Raw genomic sequence first — 22,212 nt, 5'->3', positions numbered from 1 at the left:
AATTCTCTTCACACTCTTATCTATTTCCCTACCCTCAAACACGGCCCAGTTCTGAAGGAACAGTAACTGAGCTACACCTGATCTTGTTTATTTGAAAAAACTCAATCTTATCTCCTCTGCGGAGGGACAACCCAGTGGGAGGGGGAAAGAATTAGGCTACTGTAAACACCATAACCATTATAATAATGAGGAAATGGGTGGTACCTTCATTTCAGTAGAGAAGTGCTTTCTTTATTATGGCCCATATTAGAGGGATCCACCCACAGGGTATTACTGGCTCCTGCCCTGGCAATTTCTTCCTAGCTCTTCTTTGGACACAGCATCTGCTCTAGGGTGGTTTTTCCTATGCTGAAACAATGTCCTTTGGGGCTGGGCAGGGCCAGCTAACGGCTCTAGTATACCCTGGGCAGTAGCAACCACACTTGAGAACCACTACTTTAGACAGCTGAATCATCGACCCAGCAAGAGAAGAAGGATTGAAAATCTAGGGAGCTGTCATTTATTCAATTCAGCTCAATCTCATTTACTGAGCACTTACTGTGTGCAGAGCACTGTACTAAGCGTTTGGGAGAGTACAATATAATCATAAAACAATACAGTTGTGGAAGGAAGAATCTGGGAGTAATTAGAATAAAGGGGGAATTGTAAGTACATTGTGTAATATAAACAAGATAAAAGAAAATGAGGTTTAGCATTCAATTAGGCACAGCAAACTCTCCAGGCATTATTTACTTCTGTTGTTTCCTAGGGTTGTGAACTTACTCTGCTTGCATCAATGTGATGAAGCCTGAAGGACTCTCCAGTGCTCTCATTAATTAAATCAAATTGATGCCGATATGCCACACATATCATATTGTCATTTTCTTCGGTAGGACCATCCACTAGGGTCATCACCACAGGAGGGTCAGACAGACAAATTTCCTGAAACAGAGGGGGATATTAACCGGAGATTAAAAAAGGGTCAGAAGATGTAGGATCTCTTGGGCGTATTTTGGGACAATAAATTTGGTTTTCAACCACTTGCTTTTCAACCCCAAACAATTAACAGTTCTATCACAATTAAACCAATTGCTGACCCAAGGAAGGGAATAAAGGAAGGAAGAGGTAAGGGGGATATAAGGAGATCTAGACTATAAATTCACTGTTGGCAGGGAATGTGTCTACTAACTCTTGTTTTATTGTACTCTCCCACGCACTTAATGCAGGGCTCCGCACACAATAACTGTTCAATAAATACGATTGATTGGTTGATTGAACGATCTAGTCCCACAGTCTGCAAGGATCCGCTGCACTCAGGGCTGGTGGGAAGGGATCCCAGTAGTGATAGACTCTCATCCGGCCTGCTACCATTTTCCACTCTGGGATTATTACAAATAATCAGGGCCACGGTTTAAACCTCAGCCTTATGGCAACTGACCAGGGCTTCTACAGTGGCTCCAGGCTTACTGCTGATGGGCTTTGCCATCACTCCAGGCTCTTGTCAAGCATTTCAAGCCACCAATCCAGCCGAAACCCTTTTTATAAATTCTTTCAGTCATATTTATTGAGTTTTTACTGTGTGCAGAGCAATATACTAAGGGCTTGGGAAGTACAATTCAGCAACAAATAGAGACAATCCCTGCCCACAACGAGCTCACAGTCTAGATGAAGCAAGTGCCCACCCACTGTTCCAAATTTATTGCAAATAAATCTGAGCTTCCATCTATTTCCCAATTTTATTTCAAATAATCTGAGAACCGACTTTGGTCCTGCCTGTTGTTTTCACCTATCCTCCCTCTTGCCTGTTTAAGTCCCTCTTTGCTTCCCACCCAGAAGAAGTACCCCTGAAGGAAACTCATCTCTCATCTTCTCTCATGCTCCAAGCTGCTCCCTAAAAATAGGGCTGGTTTCAGTTGGAGAGAGTGTGAGGAAATCAGGGGCTGCCCCTCGAAACAGATGATATAGGGCAGCCTTCTTCAGGAAAACAGTTTCAAAAAGAAACATACCCTGATATACTGGAATTCTTCTACAGGTGACTCGGACAGAGGTGACAGCAATGAAATACCAGTTAAACTACTCCGTTGATTGTATTTTCTGGTGATGAGAAGTAGTTTGTTTCGAATAGCAGCAATGATCCTTAGTTCATTGTGGTTGTGAGTGTTAATGGCATACAAGTGGCAGCCTGAGGAGAGAAACACTTTCGTCAACTCAAACCCTTACAAGAAAATTAACCAGTCAATAGTAATTCCTGAACACTTACTGTATACAGCACACTGTAGCAAGTGCATGGGGGAGTATAATAGAATTAGCATACTTGACCATTGCCGTCAAGAAGCTTACAATTTAGCAAGGAGGGGTCAAACTCTAAAATTAAAGGCAGGAGGAAGAAATACTTATAAAGATTTGTCCATAAATGTCACGGAGGCATGTGAATGCTTAAGCAATGCAGAATTGTTGACCTGGCAGCTGCAGAGAATATCAAATGAGCATAGTAGAAATGAGGTGAAGAAGGCCTCCAGGAGGAGGTGAGATTTCACAAGTGCTTTTAAGATGGGGAGAGTGGTGATCTATGGGATGTGAATGGGGAGGGAATTCCTCCAGGTTGGAGGGAGAGTGTAAGCAATATGACGGTGTGAGGGAGAGGATGATGAAACACAGTGGGTGGGTTAGCTGAGAGGAATGAAGTGTGTAAGCAGGTGTATAGTAGGAAAAGAGTGGGTAAGGAGGGAGAAAGCTGATAGAATGCCTTAAAGCCATTTTTCAAAAGTTTCTGCTTAATGTAGAGAAGCAACTATTGGACATTTTTGAGGAGTGGGGAGATGTGTGCTGGATGACCTTTTAGAAAAATTATCAGGGCAACAGAGTGGAGTATGGACTGGTGAGGGGAAAGGTGGAGGCAGGGAGGTCAACATGGAGGCTAATGCAGTAGTTCAGTCAGGATATGACAAGCGCCAGGACCAGCAGGCTGGTCATTTGGATAGAGAGGAAGGGACAGACCGTGAAAGTGTTGGAGGAGGAAGAACTGACTGTATTTGGTGATCGACTGAATATGGGGATGAAAGAGAGAAGTCAAGGATAATGCTAAGGTCACAGACATGAAAGACAAGGAGGGTAGTAGTTATGTACATTTCTATGAATTCTGAGAAACCATGGTTTATTACGTTGAAGGCAAAACAATATATCCAAGTTGTATAAACAGTCTTCACTCACAGATCTGGTAATGCTGTGTCATAATGAACGACAGACCTTAGGAAAATCCAGGTCTGCATTTTTCTCACCTCTCCAATGATCTTGAGAACTCAGGCTTATCTTCTACAAATACCAAGGATATTCTAAATAGTTTAATATTTTGTGCTGTACACAATAGCAGGAAATTTTCTTTCATTTATCCTTTTATAAAGAGCTTAGAATTTCAGAGAAATAAATTACTGTTTTTAAATAGGAGATAAAGTCACCTTTTGTTTTCTCAAGTTTATTTTCTCTACAGTCATTCTTGCTCTTTGCTACCTGTTTGTCCTCTATGCCTTTTCTCACAGTGCTCAACCTGAAGACGAAGAGGCGGGAATCTTTCCCTGTTAAGAGAAAAGTTACAGGAATGAAAACATCAAGATAAAATAGCCAAGACATTATCTTAGTGAAGCCGCAGAGGCTAGTGGAAAGAGTCTGGACCTGGGAGTCAGAGGACCTGCGTTCTAATCTTGGCAGGCCACTTGCCTGCTATGTGACCTTGGACAAGTCACTTAATTTCTCTGTGCCTCAGTTTTCTCAACTGTAAAATGGGAATTAAATACCTGTTCTCCCTCCCACTTAGACTGGGAGCCCCATGTGGCACACAAACTTTGTCCAACTTGATTAAGTGGTACCTACCCCAGGGCATAGAACACTGCTTGACACATAGTAAATGCTTAATAGATGCCATTATAATAATTCATTATTATTATTGTTATAATAATTTCAGCTCAAATACAAGGAAATACCAGAATGGGGCAGCTGGCATTGATGTAGCTAAGTGTTTGCTATGTTGTTGAAAAGGTAGGCACTATCTCATGTGAATTTCCCCAAGGATGCCCTTCACCTCCTTTACATCCTGCCCTCATGTCCACATTCTCCTTCTTCCCAGCTCTCCCCGATGAGGGGTTCTCCCACCTGCTCTTAAAATCTAACCCTTGGGTCGAACCCTTTTGACTTCTTAATATCCTCCTCCCCTCTCTTACTATAGTCTTCAACCTTTTTAATCTCTGCCTTTTTAATCCTATTCTCCTTTTCCTCTACTCTACTTTTAATGAGTCCAAATCTCCCCATTTTAAAAATTATCCCTTGATAGCTTTTAACTTCCACTCTACAAACTTTCTTCCTGATCCCTTCCAATCTGGATTTCACCCTCTTTACACTAATGAGAGCATGCTCACCAATGTCTCCAATGATTTTCCTCTGGCTAAATCCAATCAATGGGTTCTGTCTATTTTAATCCTTCTTAGTCTCTCAGCTATCTGGATATTCCAACTAGCCTTCTCATTGAATCAAAGGTATTTACTGAGCACTCACTATGTGCAGAGCACTATACTAAGGGCTTGGGAGAGTACAATACAACAAAATTAATGGACATGTTCCCTTCCCATAATGAGTTTAGAGCCCAGAGATTATTCTCCAGGTCTTGTCCTCCACTGACCACTCCTCTTTTCCCTTTGCTGGCTCTTTGCCCTCCCATCACCCCTTTTAACAGTGGACCTCGTGTAAGACTCTAATCTTCCTGGGGCTACCACCTCTAAGTGGTTGACTCCTAAATGTAGGCCTCCAGCTCTGTCCTTTCTCCTGATTCAGAAACTTGCATCTCTTCCTGTCTTTGAGACGTCTCATATGGATGTCTTGTTGACGACTTAAGCGCAATGTGTCAAAAACTTTTCCTAACTTTTCTAACGCTGTTGCCCACACCCCTTGCCATAAAAGCCACCCTCACCAGGAAATTTTCCCCACTTTCCTGGTTGATTACTTTTGTTTGATCATTTGTAGCTATAATTTTACGCTTTAGTAAAGCTGGCAATTTGTGTTTATTTGTCTCCTACATTCTTTTGTAATGGCATTTGTTAAGCACTTACTATGTGCCAGGCACTGTCCTAAGTTTTGGGGTAGATACAAGCTAATCAGGTTGGACACAGTTACTATCCCACATGGCTCACAGTATTAATCCACATTTTACAGATTAGATTTATCTGAGGCACAGAAAAGTTAAGTTCATTCATTCAATAGTATTTATTGAGCGCTTACTATGTGCAGAGCACTGTACTAAGCGCTTGGGATGAACAAGTCGGCAACAGATAGAGACAGTCCCTGCCGTTTGACGGGCTTACAGTCTAATCGACGGGCTTACAGTCTAATCGTATAATGGTGGTATTTGTCTTGCCCAGGGTCACATAGCAGCGTGGCTCAGTGGAAAGAGCACGGGCTTTGAAGTCAGAGGTCATGGGTTTGAATCCCGGCTCTAGCTGTGTGACTGTGGGCAAGTCACTTAACTTCTCTGTGCCTCAGTTACCTCATCTGTAAAATGGGGATTGACTGTGAGCCCCACGTGGGACAACCTGATTCCCTTGTGTCTACCCCAGTGCTTAGAACAGTACTCTGCATATAGTAAGCGCTTAACAAATACCACCATTATTAAATGGCAAATCCAGGATTAGAACCCAGATTCTTCTGACTCCCAGGCCCGTGCTGTTCCTCCTCCAGTACATTGTAAGCTCCTTGCAGGGAGGTATGACACTTTAATTCTGCTGCACATTCTTGAGGACCTCTGAGAGGGCAGCAGCAGGCACTCAAAAAATGCTGATTATGAAGATGATGATGAAGAAATGTACAATTTAAGAGGAATCTTCCTTGAATTAACCCAGGCATGAGCAACCAAAGGTAAATACTGTGATCAAAGGAAATGTATGCAATAAAGAAAGGTAGAAATATAAAAACTTGGACTATAGTAAAACAATTCTTTTAAATAATAAAGACACACTTAAGACTTCTATGAACATATGTAGAAAACAGATGATCTGAACTAGTTCAAATGAAGATTTGTTCGGAAAACTGAACTGGATAGCTAAATAAAATTGATTCCAGCTATTTGTTTTGTTTGGTTAGACATTTTTTAATGGGAGTGTGGATATGAGTGATTATTTTGCACTAACCTCAATTTGTTCAACAGTGATTTCCCATAAGAATATTTAGGCACTTAACTTTCTCCTATAACAGATATTATCCATGACAGATCAATGAAAGATGGACCCAGCCCCGCTGACTCCCACCAGACCATCTTGGGTCGGGGGGTTCCACTTCCCTGCAGAAGTCAGGGTCAGTATTAGGGGGCCAGGAGCTCCTATTAAACTGGGAATTTGGGGGTTCCTTAATAGCCCATTATCAATACAGCCTTGATGTCCCCCACTAGATCAACACTTGATAGAGGCCTCTATTCAGAATTGCTTGAACAAAGGATAGATTATGAAGACCACAGAGGTTTGTAATTAAGGTGTGTGCCCAGACCCCTGAGGAATTTTTGGACTTTTCCCTCTAAAAACTATGTTTAGCTCTTTAATTTTGACTTGTTTTCTTGGACTGTTGATTTTATAATTTATTGTTTCATTTTCCACTGTTATTATTCCTCTTATTATGCCTCTTTGACCCCATTTAAATTGTGAGCCCCAGGTAAGGCAGGGCCTAATCTATTTCCCTTGTAATTACTCCCGTATGATTCCCACACAGCAAGCTGAATAAAGATCTTTACTACTAAAATGAAGTAAGAATCCTGACTTATCAGTTGGTCTAGTGCACCAATAAACCAAACTTGCAGTCATCCTTTGCCCTAAAATAAATTAGGCCATGGTTCAAATAAATACGGCCCGCACAGATATGTGAACAGAACTGTTTTTATGTGTATTTTTATAACTGACTTTCAGTTTATCTGGATGAACTCTTTTTAGGGTATTAGAAAGTAGAGGGAAAGCTAGTGACATTGTTGTGGGCCTGGAGGAATGTAGAAGAGCTCTGCAAGGTGGATATTTAAGGGTTTGTATAGCGGCCATACGGATCAGGAAATACGGCTTTCAGCCTACACTCTACCATTTAATTATACTTGAACCTTGGGTATGTCCCTTAATCTCTCTGCCCCTACAATCATAAAATGGGAATAATGAATATCCACACACAAATGCTGATATCCACACACAAATGTGGATCTTTCTGATCCACAGCAACGAACAGATATGGAATCCTACCTTTGTCTGCTCTAGTAATCAGAAGGTCCAAAGATTCCAGCACATGCATCTGCTTGAATTGCAAGGTTTTGTCAAATACTTGTACTGAAGGTTGGCCATCTGAAAAAGAAAACAAGTCACCCGATGCTACAACTACATATTACTTTTTCATTCTCTTTTGGACTCTTATAAAGGCATTTGCAAGTGACTTTTAAGATCCACACCTTCTCAGTGAAAAAGAGAACTGACTTTCTCTTTCCAGAGGGTCTTTAAACTTCAAACTCCAACCACTCTGCTGTTCCTAAGCTATTTGTATAGCTGGTGCATCATGCCCCAAAGCACTTATGATTCAGCACATAAGTTAAAAAAAACAACAATATATGGCTCTGGAGGGCAGCCAATGTATTACTTGGTGACACTAAAAGAAAAGATAGACTTTATTGAGCCAAATAATTAAATTGTATTCTGTTTGGCCACATAAGAAAAGAACAAAATAAACTATTTCCTTTAGGCTTTCTTCTTTCCATGCACCTATCCTCTGACTCTAATATTCTACTAAATGATTCCTTAGATATCTTTGTCTTCTCTCTTGCATTTCTAATAGAGCTCCTTATGAGCAGGGAATGTGACTACCAACTCTGTTATATTGTACTCTCCCAAGGCTTAGTACAGTGTTCTCTGCATACCCACAGTAAGCACTCAAATACCATTGACTGGTATCATTCTAATATGATGCTATTACATTTGTCCAATAAATTTGGTATTTTATGTTGAAGGTTAACTTTCCTCTATATTCAGGAATATTAAATATTCCTCTATCAGGAATAAGATGAAAACTATATCAATTAAAATGGCCAAGCAGTAGCACGCACAAAATTAATGGAAATATTCAAGCAGGTTAAAAGAATGATTTTAATGCAGTTATGAATATTGTTCTGTTCTTTAAAGTCATTTTAGGTCTCTAGCAATTCATATTGTGGTTTTCTTTCAGTTGCACTTGAAGGATAAGGGCATATTATCAGGCTTTTTTCATTTGGGGGATCTCATGGAAATGTTTAGATGGTGAAAGAACTATTAAGGGTATTCTATGAGCTGGAAAGCTTCTTGTAAATTTCTAAAATTAGTCTCAGGAGTCAGATTAAGACCAGATCATGAAATCCGAAGACAGAATCCTGGCCTGGGCCAAAATTTCCCGATGCGACTCTGTTTTAACTCACTGTATCTTAGCTATATCAGAGTCTTGGGATTATGTTGTCCACTGCATCCTTGAACACCACTTTGCACTCAAGGGTTCTAGGACATAGCCTTATTACAGTGCCTTAGAGAAGCAGCGTGGCTCAGTGGAAAGAGCATGGGCTTGGGAGCCATAGGTCATGGGTTCGAATCCTGACTCTGCCACTTGTCAGCTGTGTGGCTGTGGGCAAGTCACTTAACTTCTCTGTGCCTCAGTTACCTCATCTGTAAAATGGGGATGAAGATTGTGAGCCTCATGTGGGACAACCTGATTACCTTGTATACCCCAGCGCTTAGAACAGTGCTCTGCACATAGTAAGTGCTTAACAAATACCAACATTATTATTACATCAGGTTGCTGAGGAGAATAGTGGCAGCAGCCAATCGAATAACAGGGCCTTTGTGAACTGTAACTCTCTAGTCATCATAGATCATTGGACCTAAAAGAATGGAGGAGGTAAGAGACATATGGGGATGTTCACTCTAACTAGACTCATTTGACTCAGGCCTTCAAAGCCTCTAATGGAAGAGTTGGTATGGAAGTGAGATTTAGGGCTGAGTTCTCCTGAGAATGCTCAATTATAAGCAAACAGGAATACTTTGTTGAAAGCATGTTTTTCGGTACAATGTGGGAGGAATTCTGAAATGGCACTGAGAGTGGGACAAATGGTAAATATGTAGAAACGTTGTAATACATACATTGTAATGGTACAACGATTCTCGTCTGGGATTCAGAGCTTGCAGTGTTTACACTTTCCACAGCTGATATGGATATCCTCAATTCCAACTAATTTTTCTGAGTGAAATTTCAGTTAGCCCATTCTCCTATCCCACCCCAAAGACTGATTCTGGGTGTTTAATGTCTTTTCTACTGGGCATTAATTATTCCAAAAGGTCAGGATAACCTCAATGCTTTACATAGCATTTCCTTCCTCAATTTTCTAACCCCCATTCTCTGAGACAGCTTTTACTATTACATGTTTCAAATTCCCATCTACTGCACAAAGAATAAAAACTGCATTTGGAACAGAACTGTGATGAAATATGAACTAACAGACTATTTATATGTAGTTCAAGCAGGTTAATACTTTTGCAGCAAAAAGGGATGTAAGGCAAAACTGCATTCGACTAGAAATAATTTTAAATGGCTGAAAACCATGAGAGAACAAGAAAGCTTAAGAAAGAGGTGTTGACTAGAAGCCTAACACGCTGATAATGTTTTATTAGTGGGAAAGTTACCGATATTACTGGGAACTGCTAAGGGGGTAGGAGGTTTAGAGAGGGTTTAAAGAGATTTATAAAAAATAGGCCCCGATGGATTAGAAAGAGGGAAAAGGTGGGTATGTGAGGAGGTGAATTTCTAACATGAAGTTGGATGTCGAGGAGAAAAGTCACCATTGTGTTCCTCCAAGTACCCTTCAGAGACAGAATATTGGCCTAGTTGGACCGCTGATCAGATTCAGGATGGCAGTGCTAAGATTTTATGCTCTAAAAGAGAGATTAGAAAAAAGGAGGAATCAGGCTTTCTGGCACATTACTTCAGAGTGTTTGTTTTTTTTTTTTTTACTTAAACAGCAGTCTAAAATAAAAAAATCTTTAGTAACTAATTTATAACCACTTTTCCTATTAAAGTAACACCAGTGGGAATGGTTTTAACCAGATTAGACACACTCTTCAAAAGCAATTTTCATTATGCCTTGGTTACATATAATCTTGGACAAAAAAAGACCTTTGCTTTAGATCATTTCAAAAATGGATAAAGAGTAGCATAATAAAATGAAATGGAATCCAATCCAAAACAATATGGACATGTTCATACATACTCTAGAAATGTGGAAAGACAAAGGAATAACAAGAGACTACCCAATGCCTGGAGAATCATCCATTTACTGTTACTAGAAGCAGGAAGAATAGGGAAAACAATTTTAAGGTCAGCGTGAGAGTACTACTACTAATAAAATAATTCTGGTATTTGTTATAAGTGCTTACTATATGTTAAGCACTGTACTGAGCACTGGGGTAGATAAGAAGTTATTCAGGTCCCATGTGGGGTTCACAGTCTAAGTAGGAGGGAGAACAGATGTTGAATCCCCATTCTGCATATGAGGGAATTGAGGCACAGAGAAGTTAAGTGACATGCCCAAAGTCACAGCACAAATGGTGGAGCCTAAATTACAACTGTCACAGGCTCCTGCTCTTTCCACTAGGCCATGCTGCTGAGAGTAGAATGGTTAAGCTTAATATATCCAATTTTAATGGCTGCATAAATATAATCTGGCCTTATAGAGAGAGCATGAGCCTGAGAGTCAGAGGGCCTGGGTTCTAATTCCAGCTCCACTACTTCTCTGTTTGGGGATCCTGGACAAGTCACTCAACTTCTCTGGGCCTCTGCTGCCTCACCTGTAAAATGGGGATTAAGTACCTGCTCTCCCTCCTACTTAGACTTTGAGCTCCACGAGGGACAGGGACTGTGTCCAACCTATCTAGCCCAGCACTTAGTACAGTTCTTGGAAGATAGTGAGGTTTAACCAATACTATTATTATTATTGTCATCATCATCAACTCAAGCAGAGACCCTAATAGTAAACTGAAAAAGGGGGTCCTCACCAACATTTTAAACAGAAAATAGCTTGAGCCTCTCAAAATGGAAATCCTTTATATTGAGGAAATCTTGTAAATAGTTACAATTTATCAGGCCCTACTCCCCCCCAAAAGAACACAAGTAGGAGAAAAAAAAATGAGATCTACATTTTTAAAATTTTGCCCAAAATTAATATTTCACTGGTGAGCAACCCTTGAAAAGTTACTATTTGCCGAGTTATATTAAGGGCTCTTAGAATCTCTAGTAGCATTTAAATAAACTCAATGTTAGCTTGATATCATTTTGATAAATACAGAATCAATAAGTTTGCTTTTACTATCTAGAACAATCTAGAAATACGTGTATTTCTTTAACATCTTGGTGAGGCAGGAAATTAAAATTCACAAAATATTATTAATTCAGAATTGAAACAAGTGACCTTCCTGTGCAGATTCAATCTACGGTCAAATGAAAATGCCTATTTTTTAAAAAAATAATTTCTGATACAAATATAAATTACCAGTGCGCTTGTGTTTCAAATGTATCCTACAAAGATAGAGGTGTAATGATACTGAATTGCACCATTTTTAGGTCATTAGGATTTAAAATCAAGGAACCATGCCTCTGACTATAAGATTTGTGATAAAACCTATTTATTTAATGCTGCATTTTCAGTAAACGCTGTTATCTTTAGAAAAAAAGGGCCACACATAATTTTAGCAGATGGTTTGACGTCCTTTCTTCTAGCCAAAGAGACTGCTGGCAGCAGTCAATGAATCAGAGAATGGGCATATCACTCTCCTCTATATCCCTCTCCTGCCTCTTTCTTGTGGCTTTAATTCTGGTCAGTGGTACTAAAAGGAGGAGTCAGAACTGGACAGAACACCCTCTCAAGTAAAGAGCAAGGTTATTACTCCCTCTGGATCTCTAAGTTCAATCATGAAAAGGTTCCAGAAGGCACCCTTGTTAGAGGTATTAGAGTCTGGCACAAGCTTGGCTCAACCTATGGGTAATGAGCCCCTGGGCTGGGTTTCACATTAGGCCAATCAGTTTGGGGCTGGCTTTGTTCCTGGTTCTTCTTGAAGCCCTAGTGTCCCAGCCTGGCCCCCTGTCTTCCCAGTTATGGTCAGGGGAACTAAGGTGAAGTAATTCGGGCTCTACTGCCCACATACGGTTGTCCCACGAGGTAAAAGTCCCTGGATTAAAAGTAGCAGTGCATGTGTGAACAGTATACATGCATAATAGTGCTACTCCATTCTCATAAGGCTTAAGTCTTTGTCTGGCCCCAAATAAACCTGGACCAGACTCAGACACCACAGCAAGGGATGGACAAGGATCTGGCCAGATGGAAGATTTCTGGCTCTTTAACCTGCAGGGCCTATGTCAGTGATCTACAAAATGATGTTTATGACTCTTAGAGTTTTTCCATTCATTCAGTTCCTCTATAACAAGGGGGCTAAATTCTCGATGAACCTCACATAATGGAAAGCTTACATTGTTAGCCTCTGTGTCTTGATCCGCAGGGCACACGTGTGCACCTACACAAACACACACACACACACACCATTTCTTATAACATCACAATAATATTCTATTTCACCAGATTTGCCTTGTCAAAAGATTATTTCCTAATTCTGTAAGAACATTCCATTCAAAATGTATAGTGATAAGCTTCATTGCAAAAAAACTGAGTGTATTGGGAAGCTACAAACCCCTACCAACACACTTTTAAAGAATGAATTTGACTAATATTCACCTGGGGATTTCAGTTTCAAGACATTTATAAATGCTCCATTAAAACGATTTTGTATCTCTTCCTAAATCCTTAGTGTCCAGAAAGGGAAGTGAGAAATCTATAAAACAATCACACCTCAATCTTAAGAACTCAGTATTTATTAAATGTGGGTTAATAGGGAATTGCTTTTACACCTTTCCTAGCTGAAGGGTAGTTTGAATAGCATTCACCACTCCCAGAAATTCTATCAGTCACACAAATAGATACATTTATATGAGCAACTACTCACTAACCATCTACTAGTAAGACGCCAGCATCTGTGGAGACCAGCAAGGCCTGGCCCCAGGAATCTGCGCAAACAGCTTCATGAGGAAAATTATTGCAGAAACACTGGGGCTCCCAAGGCTACGAGACAACACAAGTATTGGAAAAATAAGTGACCAGAAAAAAACAGACTAAAGCTTTTAAAATGGAAAAGTAAAGTACAATGATTGAAACAGTAACACAGATACCTTTAGAAGACAGAATTTTCGGCACTGCATTTGGGGATTTTAAAAGGATTAGAAGTTTGTCCTTCGGATGGGAAAAAACTCTCTTCAGTTGAGGTGGGAAATTAATTGGTTTTGGTGATTATGAAATATACTGCCCTACTGTCAAAATGTCAATTCTCAGATTTCTAAAGAAGAAAAGTCAACGGATAATTTTCTCTCTCTCCACTGAAATGAGGTGAACAAGACCCATTTTCAGAGGATTATAAAGGCATTTAATTCATGGACCATCACTGAATGAAAACCCCATGCATATTTTTAAAAACTCCACCTCCTGTGTTACTGATTCAGTAGAAAATATTAAACTATATATAAATCATGAGGCTTAGAATACTTAAATTGTCCTTTTTTAGACACTGCCGAAAAAATCTAAGTTTCTTGATCTAATGTACAATAGGGAAGCACAGATAATTGGCAAAAGTGTGCTTGAGTAAAGTATCAAGCATTAATTGTCAAGGCACTCACATTCTTACAATGTTTCCTCCACGTGACCTTTTTCCCTCAAGACTTGGATCAGGTTTTATTTCAAATTTATAATGTCAGTCAGTTGTCCCACTACATCTGCCTTCAGAGGGGTCTCAGAGCTGAGAGTTGATGCTTACAGCAGCAAATCATCAATATCTCATGCTACATTGGTGAAATGCTGTATGGGTTCTGATACTGCTGAGAAATGGTACTTGGAATCAGCTTAATAAACTCCCTTCTGGCCGATTCCATTTCATGCATCCAAATCCCAATCACATTTTCAAGTTTGGGTAAGCATCACTCCCTATGTCAAGTTCCAAACCTCTCAGTCTTTCGATATTGTTTCTCAAGAATTGCTGGTGCATGCAAACAGCTCCATGCCACTTGGGCTATTACAAGTGGCTAGGTTGTGGAGGAGGAGGAGGTACCGTGGTAACATCATTTTAGGTCCTATTGGAAATACCTTCAGTGATGTGCTGGTATTTTTGGAAATCATCAAGAAGGTCACTACATTTTTTTCCCTTAAGTAAATAAGTTATTAAAAGAATTAAGAAATGATGTAGTGCTGAGATTAGCCATGTTAGTTAAACCAAATAAAATAAAGGCAAAAGCAAAACCTCTTTAAGAAAGAGGCTATCGTAAGAGTGATTCACATTGACAAAGTCAACTAAACCATAACACACACAAATGCTGCTTGTGTGTTAAGTATAAACATTACAGCATCTGCTAACACAAAGAGGGAAGAGCAACTAGTCTAGACACAACAGGGCAAATGGCCAAAGGATTGGAATTTACAGGAGAGGAACTATGGAACATTTATTGCATTCACACATTGACTTAGCTTTTAATAACGTTCAGTTCTATTTTCACATTTTGCAAATCACCAGCTCATAAACAACAGCATCTCTGTCAGAGCGTGACAGTAGGGTGGCTGCTTAGTTCCAGTACCTATGGATACCTTGGACCAACCTCTGCCCTATTACTATGGGTGCACTCTCATGCCCAGGATGCTCTGTAAGAGCTTCCTTGGTAAGATATCTTGGATGTGATTCCTACCTGTGGCCCATTAATGTGGCTCATGGGCATAATGTGGCATAAGCATAATAAGGACAAGACTGTACTAGTACAACTTCCACTCAATATTATTGATCTCATTCCTAGAAGCAGACAAGCAGTTCTATTTCCCATATCTGCAGGAATTATTCAAATTTTCTCAATCACAAGAGAGAAATTACATAAATTCACAGTTCATTATGAAAATAACGGAAGCTCACCTCTTTTCTACAGAGTCCCGAGGTTGCCAAGCTAGTTGGAGCATCCCCTCTTACAATGGTTTTCAGCTTCAGTGCCTTAACAGGACAGAGATTTCTTTTAAAGTGTGTCCTTAGTCAGGGTAATGACAGAAGGATAAACAGCTACAATTTGAAGAAGATTCAATGCGGAAAGGGAAATAATTGCATGGTTCCTGAACTGCTGCATTACTAAAATTGAATAATAAAATTCAAATGATACCAAGGTAGAACATGAGGAATCTCTATTTCCCACAAGTAAAAATTACACATTCTTCAACCAGGCTATTTCCCTTCCTCTCATCTTGCTTTTGAGACTCATGAATTTAAACCCATCCTTGGCACTTAGGGAAAAAGCATATTCAATTGAATTTTCGACAATAATTCTGTAATATTCTTTTACTTCACCTTAACATGCACACTACTACTAATTTCTTTGCTTCCTTCCACTCCCGCTATTTGTCTTCCTTCATTGGACTGCAAATTCCGTGAGGACGAGGAAATGTGGATTTGCTTCTGAGAACTCTCCCAAGCACTTAGTACAGTACTCAGAACCCAATAACTCAGTAAATAACACTATGACCAAATTGCTCAGTCATCCTCCCTAATCCCTGTCTTCTTCCTCTCTCATACCCTTTATCGGCCCCTTCTTCTCTAGTCCAGAGGGTGAGGAAGCAATGGCATGACAGAGCACTCCATTACCCTGGACCAGATACTTAGGGGCCTGCTGGGTGGGAAAGAGGTAACCCACTCATTCCACCAGGACTCCTCCCATCGGTCCCTTCTTCTCAAGCCAGGAGGGTCAGGAACAGCCTGAGGCAATATTGACACACAGAACATTGGGAAAGTTGTATCTACTGGACTCAGATGCCTGTAGCCCCAAAATGCTCTTCTGGCCATATGTCTCCTACTACATAAAGTTGTCTTTTCTGATGTTTCTATGTTTTTATTGCTTCATCATTCCTGATATGTCTGCTGACCACCTCCTCTCCCCTCCCTTATTCTCACATTGTGATACCCTTGAGGGTCAGGAATCATGTCTAATATTCCCCATGTATTTTTCCTAGTGCTTCGAACAGTGCTCTGCACACAGTAAGTGCTTAATAAGCATTATTACGACCCCACTACTACTTGTTGTTCTCTTTACTTCTCACCTTCTCCGCCTTCTTCTCTCTTACTGCCCCTGGCTTCTTTTCTCATAGACAATTTCCTCCTCTCTCCTTAGCCCTCCATATTTCTCCCCTTTTTGACCATGGCTACCTCCTGGCTCTCTTTTCTCTGACCCTTTCTTACACCTCTTCTGGACTCTGCATCCAGAGATCCGAGCTCATATCTCTTATGGGACCTCACCTGTTGGGAAGCAGCGTGGCCTAGTGGAAAGAGTGTGGACCTGAGTTATAATCCTGACTCTGCCACCTGCCTACCATGTTACTTTGGGCAAGTCTCTTAACTTCTGTTACTCAGAGTCCTCATCTGTAAAAGAGGGATTCAGTACTTGTTCTTTTTCCTCCTGAGACTATGAGTCCCAAGTGGAACAGGTACTGTGTCCTCAAACTAATGATCATGTATCTACTCCAGTGGTTAGCAACAGTGTTTGGCACATGGTAAGCACTTAACAATGCCACAGTTATTAACATCGTCTTCTTTCTGCCCAGCTTTCAACTAGCCCTCTTCTTTCCATCTCCACGTCTCCCCTCCTAAAAAGATCCACTGACTTTCTCCTCCCAGTCTCCTCTGCCAATCTTCTTTCCAATCTACATGAAGGTCTGAAATGGGACCCAAGAATTTCTTGGGTCACTTGCAGCCTTGACTTTCCAATGAGAGATGAGTTAAAAAAGACTTTATCCACTCTGAATCTCAGGCTGCAGAGAATAATAATAATAATAATAATAATGTTGGTATTTGTTAAGCACTTACTATGTGCAGAGCACTGTTCTAAGCGCTGGGGGAGACACGGGGGAATCAGGTTGTCCCACATGGGGCTCACAGTCTTAATCCCCATTTTACAGATGAGGTAACTGAGGCCCAGAGAAGTTAAGTGACTTGCCCACAGTCACACAGCTGACAAGTGGCAGAGCTGGGATTCAAACTCATGACCTCTGACTCCAAAGCCCATGCTCTTTCCACTGAGCCACGCTGCTTCTCTTAAGTGAAGGTACCACAGGGTTCAAGACCCAGACTATAACTGCCAGCAGTGCAGCACCACTCTTCCAATCCCACACTTCCCCACTTCTGTTGGACAGTCAGGTAGTGCCAGGGAGTGAGAGAATGATGGATGGAGAAGTAGCACGTGCAGGAAGAGCTTAGGCATTTAAAGCACATTCCTTGGTATTGCCTATGCCCTGAGCACCGCATATGCATTTCTTGTTGGTACATTCAATTCTCTCCAGCCCAGGAAGGGGAGAAAACACCAACATCAGCATGAGGGTTTGCTAATTTTGAGAATGTTTGGAAGGCTGCAGTTCTGACAATAGTTACGATTGTTGGGCTGAGCCCATGAAAAGCCTGAACCTTACTCATCTAGCCAAAATACTCTATTGCTCCTATATTTGTCATTGCCCCTTAACTTTTCTGATCCTTCTGTATTCCCTCTAGACTATAAGCTTATTATGGGCAGGGAACATGCCTGCTGATTCTCTTCTATTGTGGTCCCCCAAGATCTTAGAACAATGCTCTGCACATATTAAGGGCTTAATAAATACCACTGATTGACTGATTGATTTTTATTGTTTTACCTTTCCCTTTGACCTGACTGCCAATTCCTTCTCTCCACTTTATTCTTAGATTGTGAACCACCTTTTTTTTTTTTGGTTGGAGGGGTCAGAGACCATATCTAATTTTAACCATGAACTTCTTCCCAGTACTTAGCTCAGTGCTCTGCACACAGAAAGTATAATAGATACAATTACACAGTCACCACCACCAACAATTAATACACAAACCTCACAATTGAATCACTGGTTATAGAGATTCCAAATAAAACTCACCTGACCAATCCTAACAAACTCTGCCTGTCGAGCTTCCTCCTTCTTCCGTGCCGATTTAGGTGATTCTGGTAAGACGTCACTAAATGATCTTCTATTAAGCATGTTCTAAATGAAATGAAATGAAATGAGTTACTGAATCAACAATACTATTGCAAGGTCATCTCTCTTAACCTTATTGAATTATTTTGTCAATTATAAATGAGATAATTTGCATGACACTTAAAAAAGATTTATTTAAATCTTCATTATTTTAGACAATCCCAGGAATTTCCCTTTGAACCGTATCTGAGTTTCCATTGGGCAGGTGTATTTTTTGAATGCATTACTTCATTGGAAATGTACATTTAAGGCTCAACACTGCAAAGGGCAAACTTAAGTCTGGCCCCAACTTATCAGTTGCAGGGATCACAATGTCAAGATAATTCCAAGCTTAATGAAAGCCTTGGAGAGTAGCACCTGGGGGTTCCAGCCTGGGCATCAGCAAGCTTGGAGGATTCCGGCCTACCTTCCAGATAAAGCCATTGCACATGCATGGAATTTTACACAGATATGGCTTTCCTGTGTTTTCCCATCAGCTCACTGGAACTACCACCCAAAAGGGTCATGCATGGGTGGCAGTACCCAAGTGCCATGCCATGACCCAACCCAGCCAGAAATAGCTTAAAAAAACAGGAAAGAAATTGGTTTGGCTTCAGCCGCACCAAGCTCAACACTGGCCCCTGTCTGTCCAGGTGTAGGGTTAGCTCTATCACTAGGTGAAGTAGCTATGTAAGAAGAAACACAGCACTGGGTGATTCCTATATATCTTTAGAACATTTATTCCCTCATTTAGTGCTCATTCCTACTGGTGTTCTGTAATATACCTAGGGAGAAGCTGATCCTAAAAAACAGGATGCCTCTAGTTACACTGGCAGCCCTTAATATTTGTAAAATATGTAATCCTGGAAAATTGCTCTAGAGCCATATGCTCTATTCTGAATTGTTTTTCCCACTGACATATTAGACCAAAGGAGACGTATTCTGATTTTTTTAAATGTGATTTCCTAATCATGTGCTTCCTTAATCAGATTGCCCAGCAATCAGGTTTACCTAATCAAAAAAAACCAAAACAGACACACCTAAACCTTAAGCAGAAGGACCAGATTGGGGAACTGAAGGGAGTTTACATTCTAGGGACTCCTTCAATGTCTCTAAACTCTAAACACGAAGAGGGGAAAGGACACAGTGATTTTAGAGCTTCCTCTCCATTCCCTTCCCTTCATATTAACTAGACAGGAGAAGCCACTCTTCCATGAGGTCAAAAATTCAATAACATCACAAGGAAAGGCTTATGTTGAACTGCATTTACAAATTTGTTAATTTTTTTATCCTAGGAAAATTCATCACATTGTCTGTATTGCATAGTGAGGAGTGTCTGTGCTTGAAATTCCCAGAAAGGTGAAGTATCTGAAGAGACAATCTGGGCAGCCCTGTTCCCACATTTCTCTACATTACTCCAGCTTTTGAGGGGTATGAACTATCTTCTTTTTCCCATAGTAATGCTAATAATCATGATATTTGTTAAGTTCTTACTATATGTCGAACACTATACTAGGTGCTGGGGTAGGGAAGGATTAATCAGACTGTTCACAGTCCCCCTCCCTAACAGCCTAAGTAGGAGGGAGAACAGGTATTGAATCCCCATTTTACAGATGAGGAAACAGAGGCCCAGAGAAGTGAAATGATTTGCCCACAGCAGGCAAGGGAAGCAGTGTTGCCTAGTGGAAAGAGCATGGGCCTGGGAGTCAGAGGATCCGAGTTCTAACCCTGGCTCCACCACTTGTCTGCAGTATGTCCATGGGCAAGTCACTTCACTTCTCTGTGCATCAGTTACCTCATCTGTAAAATGAGGAGTACGACTGTGAGCCACATATGGGACATGGACTGCATCCAATCTGATTAGCTTATATCTTCCCCAGTGCTTAGTACAAGTACCTTGCATACAGTAAGCACTTAACAGATACCATAAAAAATGGTGGGGGGGCTGGAGGGGGGCACACAGCTGAGATTAGAGGCCAGGTCCTGTGACTCCCAGGTCCAAGCTCTTTCCACTAGGCCACAGTGAATTTCCTAGGCAACCCATTTTGGGAGATGAGTTCTGGAAATAAAAATAATGATAATAGTGATGGTATTTGTTAAGCGCTTACTTTGTGCCAAGCACTGTAATACCACACTGCTTTTTGAAAGCAACTTCTGGGATGCCTTTTTAAATTGGCCATTTAGTATCCCTGGCCAACTGACCTCTCCTGTACACCTCCAGTGGGATAGGAGGTGGCTATTTAAAAGGAGCCACCCAAGTTTGCATTGGAGCTCTCTCCCCTCAGTCGCAAATTTAGAAGAGCCTCTCAGATTCATGCAGCAGGGGGCAGCTTCTTTTAAATGGCCAGAGATCACATGCCAACATCCAGCTCCCCTGTTCCAACCATTCTTCACTGCTAGCATTTCTGCAAGGAAACACAGCGGTGTTTTCGGCACTCCACCGAAAAAACATGCTGACTCACGCTCTCGCAGATTTTGTTGTTTGTGCTTTTCTTTCTTGTTTCTCCTCCCTGTCCCTATACAGATTTGGACAGGAAGATGGTGTGAAATGAACACCCAAGAGTAAAATGAGGGGTACAGAGTATATGTCCCCCCAGTATTTTAAAACAAAGGAATTGCTGGAATAAAAAGGCCTGAGATTACAATGCTTTCTAGAGAATAAAAGATTATCTTCTCAGAATTTTTTTACATCAGAATGATAGACTGAATTATTGCAAAATACAAGTTTTAGCTCCTGCTGTAACTAACGTATCTTGAGTGTTTGAAGACTCTTAATACCTACTACCCTACCATTCTTTTGTTCTAAATAAGCATGCTCTAATGGCTAAATAATTTCAATTTTGTTCAATATCCTTAAGTCTTACCGTAGGAAATGTATTCTGTTCTAGGCTCTGTCCCACTGGATAGATACTATCAAAAAAGGTGAAATTTTTTTGCCAGTAAAACCCAAACTTTCTAGTATTGCATAGATCACGTACCTACCAAATAAGAGTTGAATTGTCCCAAGAAGTGCAACACTAGTAGGTGATTGTTTAACGTTCTTACTTGTCAGGCATCTATTCTCTTTTAGGCCTAGTTCACCGAAGTTTACATTCTTATGCATGGCTGCTTTCTACTATGGGCTCTATAAAACACTGTCAAAGCAATGCCCGAGGACGATACCTATGAGAATTAAGGTCCATGCCAAGATATCACTTCCTTATATCAAAATGGTAGGGATGAGCCTTACATGTCAAATAATTCTACTTCCTTACTCAAACTAAGGTTCACCTGACTTTTGAATTGAGTTCACTTAATCCAGTTCAAATGAGAAAAAAATAGTGAAATAAGATCCCGCTATTCCCAGTTTTACCTTATGTAGATCAGGCATCAAATCCTGATATAATGATCGAATCAGCATGTCTAGAGTTCGCTGTCGCTTCTGGGCAAATGTTGGGGTTTCCAAGGTGGCTTTTTCACCATTTATCACTAAAATACAAAAGGTTTGAAAAGAAAACTTTAAAGGGAATATTTGATGCTGTTAAATCACTTCCTCAAAAAGTTCTTCTCAATTACACCTGTCTGTCTTAAAGCTGCTATTACTCTTACCTTCTATTCCGAGCCACTTAACAATTTAGGTTGTATCAGTATTTATGTTGTTTTCTGTCTTTCTTCCTTAGAAAACTGCAAACCACTCCTCTAACAGAGCACTAAAATACACCTAGGGAGCTCAAAAAATGGCCATTAGCTTTGTCCCCACTGTTTTGGGGGGCTTTTCACTCTTCCACTCCTAGTAAGAAGGGGGCCAGGTGCAATGTGGAGCTACAGCGGGACTTTGGACCGTAGTTGTCACTCATCCCTGGATTCAATATACAGTTCCAAGATCTAAACCCTCCCAAAAGGATCAGGCTCCCTTTCAGGCTCCAACCCCTGTCCCTGTGTGTCCCTGTAGCCACGTGCATTTGGGTGAGAATATCTGTGGGATTTTTATGTGACTGTGTGTCCACCTACTCATTCCTAAGTAAGTTTTCCTTTTTCCTTTTACCTCTCATGCCACAGAGCCTATCCAAACCCCAACACAGTAAAGCCATTGGGTTTAAAATAAG

General features: G+C 40.7%; 1 protein-coding gene across 2 annotated transcripts in view; it reads right to left on the bottom strand.

Moving 5' to 3' along the window:
* GARNL3 (GTPase activating Rap/RanGAP domain like 3) overlaps positions 1-22,212 on the bottom strand; it is a 160,870-nt gene that overhangs the window by 25,803 nt on the left and 112,855 nt on the right. Inside the window, exons 16-24 of one of the 2 annotated variants that reach the window (XM_029062881.2) lie at positions 21,480-21,595; positions 20,590-20,643; positions 18,050-18,154; positions 15,048-15,122; positions 13,054-13,165; positions 7,233-7,331; positions 3,435-3,551; positions 1,986-2,161; positions 763-921 (exon numbers count right to left, since the gene is read on the bottom strand). In XM_029062881.2, the coding sequence (XP_028918714.1) occupies positions 763-921; positions 1,986-2,161; positions 3,435-3,551; positions 7,233-7,331; positions 13,054-13,165; positions 15,048-15,122; positions 18,050-18,154; positions 20,590-20,643; positions 21,480-21,595 (1,013 nt within the window). The remainder of the gene's footprint in view (positions 1-762; positions 922-1,985; positions 2,162-3,434; positions 3,552-7,232; positions 7,332-13,053; positions 13,166-15,047; positions 15,123-18,049; positions 18,155-20,589; positions 20,644-21,479; positions 21,596-22,212) is intronic. The other variant, XM_029062882.2, reaches the window with a different exon arrangement.

This window comes from Ornithorhynchus anatinus, chromosome 4 (genome assembly GCF_004115215.2).
Source record: "Ornithorhynchus anatinus isolate Pmale09 chromosome 4, mOrnAna1.pri.v4, whole genome shotgun sequence".
NCBI classification, from domain to species: Eukaryota; Metazoa; Chordata; class Mammalia; order Monotremata; family Ornithorhynchidae; genus Ornithorhynchus; species Ornithorhynchus anatinus.
The sequence above is the reverse complement of the archived record's forward strand: the minus strand, read 5'-3'. Positions and strand labels throughout refer to the sequence as shown.